Source organism: Cryptomeria japonica, chromosome 6 (assembly GCF_030272615.1).
Source record: "Cryptomeria japonica chromosome 6, Sugi_1.0, whole genome shotgun sequence".
Taxonomy (NCBI): domain Eukaryota; kingdom Viridiplantae; phylum Streptophyta; class Pinopsida; order Cupressales; family Cupressaceae; genus Cryptomeria; species Cryptomeria japonica.
In genome coordinates, this window is record NC_081410.1 from 469,486,574 (window position 1) to 469,496,880 (window position 10,307).

At 33.9% G+C, this 10,307-nt stretch overlaps 1 protein-coding gene across 2 annotated transcripts; it reads left to right on the top strand.

The window, feature by feature from the left end:
- Positions 1 to 576: 576 nt before the first annotated feature.
- Positions 577 to 9,821, top strand: LOC131051053 (probable WRKY transcription factor 57). 2 transcript variants are annotated; one of them, XM_057985400.2, is made up of 4 exons: positions 577 to 1,862; positions 2,129 to 2,272; positions 2,714 to 3,245; positions 9,377 to 9,821. In XM_057985400.2, exons 1-3 carry the CDS (start codon positions 1,138 to 1,140, stop codon positions 3,195 to 3,197), a joined length of 1,353 nt encoding a protein of 450 aa, XP_057841383.2. In that variant the 5' UTR covers positions 577 to 1,137; the 3' UTR covers positions 3,198 to 3,245; positions 9,377 to 9,821. The 2 variants fall into 2 exon arrangements, with proteins under 2 accessions (XP_057841383.2, XP_057841382.2); XM_057985399.2 differs by lacking the exon at positions 9,377 to 9,821 and having other exon boundaries at positions 577 to 1,028; positions 1,122 to 1,862; positions 2,714 to 3,558.
- Positions 9,822 to 10,307: the final 486 nt, after the last annotated feature.

Consider the following 10,307-nt stretch of genomic DNA (forward strand, 5'->3'; position numbering starts at 1 on the left):
ATTCAGTACTTAGCCCAAAGTTCATAATTAGGAGCCTAGAAACTCAGTAAGGAAGTAGGGATCTTTCCTAATGTGCTGAAAGTAGAAAGATAGAGGCTGTGTGAACAATGGATGGGGGAATAATTTTATGATACTTAAAAAAAAAAAAAAAAGGTTTAGTTAATGGGAATCTAGTGAAATTTGGTGGGGAGGGGGGAATATGTGGAGGAGGATGATGATGATGAAGTGTCAGCATGTGATCCGCATGTCAGAAAAAAACAACATCCGCTTTAGTAGAGAGCGCGATAAGCAAGTTAAGTGGCGGTCTCTATTCACACGGGGAAAGGATGTTTTTAAATGATAAAATAAAGCAATCAACGCGGTGCAAGGTCAACTCACTGTCTGAATGCGGTTAGCCGCGCAGGGAGTGAGTTCTTTTTGCAGGTTTTGACGAGAAACACGCGTCATTGAAACCCAAATACAACAAGAAAATAATCTGCTTAGTTTAACATTTTAAAGTTTCCACGTCATCTGCCCTGCTTTGACTAATGGAACGTTCCAATTTACTTTGTGCAACCCATCCATCTATACCATTCCATTACTGCGCTTCTTCTTATACGCCTCCCTTCCCCCTTCCCTTTTTTCCCTTCTCCTCTCTCTATTTTTCCTTCTTTCCTCTTTTCTTTCGATAGGTAGTCGGTAGCAGATAGCAGATAGGCTTTCTCAACCCTCAATCTCTGTTCTAACTGCCAACATCGCCGCTGATTTAAATGTCCTGCTGCCCCGAACAACTTTCGATTCAATACAAACGGAGAATATTGCATTGTTTCTTTGCTTTGCTTTGCTTGCGCTTCTTCTTCCCCCCGCCCCCCTGTGATAGATATACAGTGAGTATATCCTCCTCGGCACTATGTCTGTGACAGATATACAGTGAATATATCCCCCCGCCCCGCCTCGGCTTGTTTCATGTTGCGTACTCCTCAAGTTTCGTTTTGGGGGTGCGGATCGGGTTTCGTGCTAGGGTTTTGCGAAAGATAGATAGATATACAGTGAGTATATCCGAATTCCGAGTGATGGTATAGAGAATATTTTGTTTATTATTATTATTGGTGGTGTGATTCTGGTTTTGGGGATTTGTATAGGCGTGTGTTTTTGGCGATGGAAGGCGAGCAGCAGCAGCCTCGTGAGAGCGAGATGTGGAAGATGGCAGGGGACATTCAATCTGCAATGTTTGCAGAAGACGTAAAGCCATTAACGGCTTCTGAATCTGGTTGGAACTCAGGAGGGGTCTCCAATAGAGAGTTAGTGTTTCCGACTAGTACTAGTACGGAGATGCTGCATCCGTCAAGCCATGGTGGCTTAATTTACGGGCACTCCGCCTCGTCCGGATGGAATAGCATGGAATTGGCGGACCATACAGGGCTTGGAATATCCAGGACTGCCGGGGAGCTCTCTCATTTGATGGACATAGGTGAGGGGTTCGATTCCTCTTACATTAGCTTCACGCAGTGTTTGCAGTCCGGGTTGCAGATGGACGCCTCGGAGTATCATTCTATGTCCCGGTCTTTGGGATTAACCCGGGGTTCTCACCACCACTTTGCCGACTATAACAGCAATTGTAATAATTCGGATGATATTCCGCACAGCTCCTTCGATTTTCCCTCGCCCCTTGCGGAAGCGAGTGAGCACATGGGGGACGCTCCTAATGTGCCCACCACGCCAAACTCTTCCTTGTCTTCGTCTTCAGCAGAAGGAAACGAGGAAGCTACTGCGGTATCTACTAAGCAACCAGCAGCTGCTGCTACTCAGGCTGACCAGGCTCCTGCTGCTACAGCGGATCAGGAAGAAGCGCAGGATAAGCTCTCAGCGGACTCAAAAAAAGTGTGAGTTTTTTCAGCCCAGGCTACACTGATGAAATTATTTAGGGATATATTTCACTTCCAATTGTGCGCTTAGCGTAGATAAATATATAACTGGTTTTATTGGGTCATGGATTAAATTCAATACTGGGGATCATTGAAATCATTAGATTTTCTCATTGTTTTTAACATGAATGTTTTGGAAGAGAGCAGTGAAGTTTGATGGAATTGGGAAAGATGTACTGTATTATTAACGTTTTATGACTGGTTTGGTGGGGTTATGAAATCAGAAGCAAGCCAAGAAAGAAGGGGCAGAAGCGGAATCGTGAGCCCAGATTTGCATTTATGACCAAGAGCGATGTAGATCACTTGGAGGATGGATATAGATGGCGCAAGTATGGGCAGAAAGCCGTAAAGAACAGTCCTTACCCCAGGTTCGATCCTCGTTAAACTAACATATCTCTTTCTCTCTCTGTGGATTTAAAATATAGTCTTCCAGATTCGATCCTCTCAACAAACCAATACCTTTATTTAAAATAACCTCGTGGCATCAATTTCGCCACAGAATGGGCAAATTCAAAGCAGTGATCGATCAGCCAAACAATGGTTTTTTTTTAAGGGTTTAGACTTTTGAGCGTGCATGGAATCCTCGGATCTTTAGCTTTACAGTGTTTTGTTTGATTCTTTGTCTGTTTATAATAATCTAATGCATGCATGCGCGTGTTTAACTTTGCGTGTATTCATGTATCTCTTGGAAGGATATGCCTGAAAGCGCCCATTCATAGATTGATTGCCGTTTCTTTTTATTAACCACAACTCATGACACCCATGCGTTTCATTGATTGATTGATGGTGCTGTAATTATGCTCTTGCAGGAGTTACTACAGATGCACAAATGGTAAATGCTCTGTGAAGAAGAGAGTCGAAAGGTCCTTTGAAGATCCCAGCATAGTCATTACAACTTATGAGGGCCAACATACTCATCAAAGCCCCGCCTTGTTGCGCAGCTCCGGTGGAGGCGGCGGCGGTGGCGGCGGTGGCGTCGCACCAGCATTAGCATCAGATCATCTTCTTCATGCCCATTTAGCAGCTGCAGATCAACGTGGGAATATGAGTATGAGTATGAGTATGAGTATGACTACATCTCCATTTACTCCATCTCCCTTAGATTATCCCTTGCAAATGATGGTGCAGGCTCCTCCACGCACAAATACAACATCTCTTTTCGACCATCAAGGAGTTCCATCGCCTCATCCTGCACTGCAACGTTCACAGCCGCAATCTGCACAAAACCTTAGTCTTACAGACCATGGCCTTCTCCAGGACATTTTTCCCTCGGGGATGCGCAAACTCTCTTAAAAACTATATATATGCATCATGCGTCCTCAGTCCTTGTACACGCATAAGGTATGTCGATGTAATTAATTCCTAGTTGAATTTGTTTAAATCGGCAAAAATATATGTGCTATTACTGGATATTGAGAGTTCAATGTTGTAGATACTGTTGACAATTTCGGGACCGAGGCTATATCATCTAATTCTTCATTTCTTACACCAGTTCTTCCCATCGACATGTATATTAATGCTAATTTTTCTGCGTTGAAACAAACTTACTTCTTTCTGAATGTATGGTGATCATCTCTGATCTCTGGTCTCTGGTCTGTGCCCATTAATGGAAAAAATTTAAGTAAAGCACGTTGGGTTCTAATTCCTCCATGTGCAAATATCGGGTTGCAAGTTTTACACACCGACACGGGAAAATATCCATAAACAAGGGGTAATGAAATGTATTATGTAATGGACGCCAGCTTGGGCGTTACACATCTCGGAATCGCTCCGTTATTTTGTTTGATCATGTGCTTTGATTCTGTAGTGGGGCCTCACGTACGCGGCTTGAGAGTACGATTAATGAACCATTTTTTTCGCTTTCCAAAAATTTAACATGACATCACCGCCAACATATGTACGTCGATTTCTCTTTGAATATCACGAAACAACTATAGCAGGAGGAGGAAGATGCAGATCTTATATTATATTTTTAGTGCCATCTAACCAATAGTGTTGCTGTAAAGCGAAAAAAAAACCCTCTTCAGAATCAATGGCTTCTAATTCAAGCTTTGTCCTTCCAGATGGCATTTATCCGAGCGTTTCTTCTCTTTTACACCTCCCTCTGTATAATATACAAACCATTAACGCGCAATAATAGCTATATTAATAAATTCGTCCATTCTGTATACATTTAAAAATGATAGATTTACGCGTTAAGACTACAGATAACGTACAATAATGTTAGCCTCGCTGGTTCCACGACTGTGAAACCTAATGGAACGATAGATTGCTAGGGTTTAGTCCCGGAAAAGATCCAGTTTTCACCTAAATTGAACCGATATCTGAAACTGTTGTATGAAAGGCTCTTGGAATAAAAATTCCGTGTCCGTTTTAGATGTCATGTCATATCGGGAATTGCAGAACGAATCATACTTTTCCGGCACCCCATCAGAAGGCTGCAAAAACTTGATTCTCCAGATTGCTTTCGTTTGGTTTAAGATCAGATTCACAAAAACCATACAAAAGCCCAACATTTATAAACCCTTTTTTTATCTGGAAGAGTGCTTTGGAATGAAATCCCTCAAATTTATGCGCTCCCTAGCAAAGCCTTACCATAGTTAAATATTATAGCAGAATGAAATCCCCGATTTCTCTAATTTTTCAGTCCAAGATGTGCTTTTGATCATAGCACAAGGCCTCGGCCAGGAGTGTTAGAAATCAATAGAGCATTGAGAAGACCAACATGTTAAAAGTTGAATCCCAGGGAGTAAGAAAAAGAGGTTTCATTCCATCTAAGACCGATCATAAAGTGAACAATCCACAAAATACAGGCTTCTTTTGGCTGAGTATGTGGAAGAAGGAAGAGGAGGTTGGCAACACATGGACATGCGCTCAAAAGTATGTTTATTATTTGTCAAAACTTTTTCTCGAATTCAGTACCTCCCTCCTTAACCTTATATATTATTAATCCTTGGATATACAGGTTTTCTCCAACTTTGAGACTGTGTTTGAGGGGTTTGGGACTCTGAGAGGTGAGGATTCTTGAGATACAAACATTTGAAATCTTGAGGCACCCTTGAACCTGCCAAGGATTTGGAAAACCACTATTACTTAGCACATAACCACCACTAATAGCCTTTGTCTTTCTTTGAGATAAGTATTTTCCTCAATAGAAAGCTTTTCATATTAGCATTTTACTGGTTTTAAATCTGATTTTCAGGATTTTATGAAGCCTGAGCCATGGTGTGTGTTTTCTTCAAAAGTATTAATACCCTCAGTAATTGAAGGGAGAAGCATTATATCTTGGACTTATAAACTTAGCTTTTCCTTTGGGTGTTTGTCAGTCTAGTGTTATAAAGTTAATTTTACTTAGGCCCATCACATGCAAATCTGTTGGTCATCGTAGAATTCCAGTATGTCAAAGAAGCTAATTTGGCTTTGAGTAGTTTGGAATTTCAGACTTGATATTTTTATTGAGTCAGTTTCTTCTCACTTTTAATGAACTAAACTTTAATCAACATTTAGACTGAGTCAAGCCTTTTCAAGCCATTTGTTTAACATGTTATTAGCATACTTTTTACAGTTTAGGATATTTTATTTTTAAATATATATATTGTGATAGATTACATTATTAATTATATACTTCAACTTTAGTATAAATAGGTGATTTAAAACATGAGAGTCAATTTAGACTCTTGGATTCATCACTATATCATTAAATTATATATCTTTAATATTCTTTCAATGATAGTAGGGAAATATAAATATTTAATGTTGAAAATTGGAAGATTTTAATTAGATATTTAGTAACAAGTTTTTCACTGTAGAATAGAAAATCTAGTGTAGTGAAAGTTACATCCATTTTAAACTACTTACAATTATATATGTTATCTTTCATTAATTAAGGTGAACTTTTCATTTAGATTATTTTAGAGATGTATTTTATAAGATGGGTTAAAGTATCTTTGATTATGAAAATTGATATCATTGAAATAATTTACGATGACATATTTCATTTCGTTCACTATCTCATAAAGCTAATTCTAAATATAAAATACATTCCACTATTAAATGATCAATTATGCTACTAGTAATTTGATTGTTTATGATAATAGAAAGCCCTTTCAAGTATCTTTGAGAGATTTTCAGTTACAACCTAAGATATCATTCAATCGATAATTTCTATTGAAAATTTATTTTCAACATATCCACATACGTAGATAGGTATTCAAATACTATATATCAAGTGAAGTTATTAACATACTGGTCATTGGAGTGCCTTATAATCTAAATTTACAATAAAAAGATAAACCACATAATTTGATGAAAACAAGAAAACTATCAATACTAAATACTAAAATATGATGAAAATAAAATGTTATGTTTTTATTAAGACAAAAATAGGTTTTGAAGGGACTCAAAACCCTTTAACAAAAACAAAGATCAGTCTAGACTTAACAAGGAGTTAAGCCAACAAAGACCACTAAAACTAAACATCCCCATATATAACATTATCCACATTACATCGAAGGGGCATAGACCCAACAGAGCGAAAAGACAAAAATAGGAACTAGCAAAAAAAATAAATGTTATATTATTAAATGACCCAATAGATATTTCTTGATCTATGTAAATAGAATCCCAATAAATATTGGATATACATCATTTCTAGAAAAACTAAATGATATATAGATTTATCAAGATAATGATTAGAGAGCCTATTTATCAACCTCTAAAAATCCTTCATAAACATTCTAGTCATTCAACCCAAAACAATAACTTTTTTATTGAGGGTATAATAATAAGAAATTGGTAACTTACAAAAATAAAAATGAAGGCATAGAAGGATATTGGATTGACATCCCCAAAGAATTTGGGAGCTTAATATCAAAAATATTTTCAACCAATCTATAAGGAAAGAATTTTGTAAAAAGAGGAATATGACTTTTATTATTATTATGTTCAAGTTTGGAAAGAGAGAGAAATGACCTTCCCAAATAATGCATGTCTTAATTATTCTACTTATAGAAAAATTATATATTCTAATCCTTGAGATAAATTGTTAGTGAAATGATTGAGGATCACAATAATAAAGAAGTTAATTTTTAAGCTATTTTTAGAATTCAATGTATTAAGTTGTTGTATTCATTTTATCACCATTAGAGTTATTATTAAATATTTATATATGTTGTTTTTCCCTTGAAATTATTTTGGTATCATCTTAAGAACCCACCTATAGAAAAGACTGTAAGAAATTGATATTCATATTGAGCTCCATTTTACAATTATGTTCTATTAAAATGTTATTATTTGGGTGAAAAGTAATGATGAATTCTCCAAGATTATGAATATTAATATTGGGGTTAAGTAAAAGGTGACCCATCTTTCTATCACACACACTTTTTGGCATCTACATCGAGCACAACAGTAAAATGTTTGAAAGATGAGTGATGAATTGGTATTTACAAGGTTAGGCTCATTGTCATCCTTCCTTTATGTGTTGATGGTAGTTTTCTATTTAATAAAAAACTATTGGCATCCAAAAGTAAATGAAGGTTATACAACATTTTTTATTATGAATCACCATTCATAGTTGACAAAATAAAGGTAATGATATGTACATTTGAAATTAGATGTACCCTCCAATTTTGTATGAACAATATCCTAACAGATGTCCAATCTTACTAATATTTAGGAATCGAATTCAATTGTGATTTCATTGACTCAACAATGTAGAATATATAATCATTGGTGGTTAGAATAATTTTATTTTTTTAAATTAAAATAATATTTTTTTTCGTTTAATCATTCAAATTACTATATGTATGGCTATAAAGTCTATGCTTGTATTATCTCAATGAAACTTAGAACAAAATTTAAATATTTTAATATAAAATATAATATTTTATACCACTTTCAAGATTTAATTAAATTGGCTTTGTTTTTATATAATCTAAGGTTATATTATCAAGAACTATTTAATTTATATTCAATAAATTTTCTTTTATGTGAATCCTAAATTTGGTGTTTAACACAAAAAATGGATAGAAGATTAAGACTGCACTTTAACAAATAAATTGAATTATTTTATTGATATGAATTTATATATTCAATCAACATCTATATATTTCTTTGAACCCAATATTGAAAAGAGTGTTTAATTGTCATTGAACTTTAAGTAGTTTAGGTTTAACTATTCTTAATAATTTATCTTCTTTTGGGGGGTTGGTAGAAAAACTTTGAACCCAATATTGAAAAGAGTGCTTAATTGTCATTGAACTTTAAGTAGTTTAGGTTTAACTATTCTTAATAATTTATCTTCTTTTTGGGGGTTGGTAGAAAAACTTAGACTCATTTTTATGACTTCTAATATGAGCAACACCAATCATGTATTAAAGATAAGTTAGATGGGAGTCATTGAATTTTGACACAAACAATATGATATTGAAAATGACTTGACCTAATCAATACTATTCATATATTTTCAATATTGTTACACTGTATAATTCTTTTAGCTTCTTAAAACTCACATAATTTTCATAATATCAAAATGTATGTTTAAATAGTATTCATTTAAACATTTTAGAGTGAGAACGAATTTGTTAATAAGTGAAAAATGAAATATTATAAAGATTATGTAAATCTTATTTCAACCGATCAAAATTAATTTCCACATTAAAAACTTGAAAATAAAATAAATGTTGTTAAAATAAAAGCTAATGTTTATGAAATTTGGATTAAAATTATTCATTACATTAAAAATACTTTATAATTGATAATTTTATAAGATTAATAATAACAATAAAATTGACATCGAACAACATTTATATTCAACACATCTTTAATTATGTAAAAAACTACTTATCTAAACAAATATAACTTACTCACACTTTACAAACTCATATTCTAAAAAGTGTAACTGTTTGTCAATAGGTCCTTAATGAACCCACTAGAAATCAAGCGATGCCCTGAACAAATTTGGTGGAATGAATACCTCAGAGTCTCTAACTCTTAGCCGAACAATATAACAACTTCATTTGTAATGTATTTAAATGTTTAAATAATATTAAAAAATATTGAATATATCAATTATACTAATATTTGTGGTAGTGATTAGGTGCTATCTTATAGGTCCCTTTCATTTCCTCTCCTACATATTTAATACAAGAATTAGTGGGAAAAGAGAAATATATGCACTTTACAAATAGACACCTCTGACAAATTATTGACTAATTAATCTAAAACATGTCAAGAAGTCAGCAAAATTTGACCCAAGAAAAGAAGATGCCATTATTCTTATATAATTTAAAGAGAGGTAGGAGTGAGATGATCTAAGGAACACTTCTTACAAGTCTTAATGCCTATTTTTTTCTTTCAAATATTGTTTTATACAGAAAAATAATCATAGAATGGAGAAGTTTCATTGCCTGTGATAATTATATGTACATCATTTGGGTTATTCTCTGCTAAATGTAGAATTGTCATGGCAGAAAACTGGAATGGCAGTTGCAGGTTATATCAACGTACTCCAAGTGGGGCAGAGAAGAGCAATATTCAGAAGCAAAGAATCAATCAAATCTGTGTTATTCTACGAGTCTGTGTATAATCATAAGTATGTTCACAGAGTATGGATGTTATTCCATTTTGAAGTATACAAGGAAATCTTTTTTATTAAATAAATTCCATTACATTCTATTGTGGAGTGGAAAGTGAGGTTACGACATTCAACAAATATTTATAGCTTTGAATGTAATCTGTTATTGGTGAGACTTTGGAAGCCTCTCCATATCATGTGGGAAAATAAGTCTACAATTGCCTAAACTTCCGACTTTAAAGGCGACAATACCGTGAAGTTATCTTTGACTTTGTACATTTATTCCATTCTAATGGAAGACTATTTGCCTCCTGCTTCATCGCCATACACAAACTAAAAGTGAAATTTGAGTCATCAATGCATCATATTTCAATAAATGTTTAAATTGGTATATATGGAATTGTAAAATTATGGGAAAATTTGTTGTTATATGCATTTGATGATGCATAATTAAAGGGAATATTGAATGATTTTGTTGTTAGATTATGTTTATGTTTAAAATTTGATTTTTAATAATTGATTTAATCAATTTTAATGATTTTTATTATGAAATTTATATGTTTATATTTAAAAAATGTTGGGATTAGGAGAATAATTTAATGTATTTTATTTGTAACATGAATGAAATTAGATTTGGTAAGGAAACAACTTGCATAATATAATAATAGGAGATATACTACAAAAAAATATGATATCATTTTGAGGGAGCAACCTCCAATAGTGAATAATTTAATGTATTTTATTTGTTAACACAAATGAAATTAGATTTGGTAAGGAAACAACTTGCATAATATAATAATAGGAGATATACTGCAAAAATATGAAAA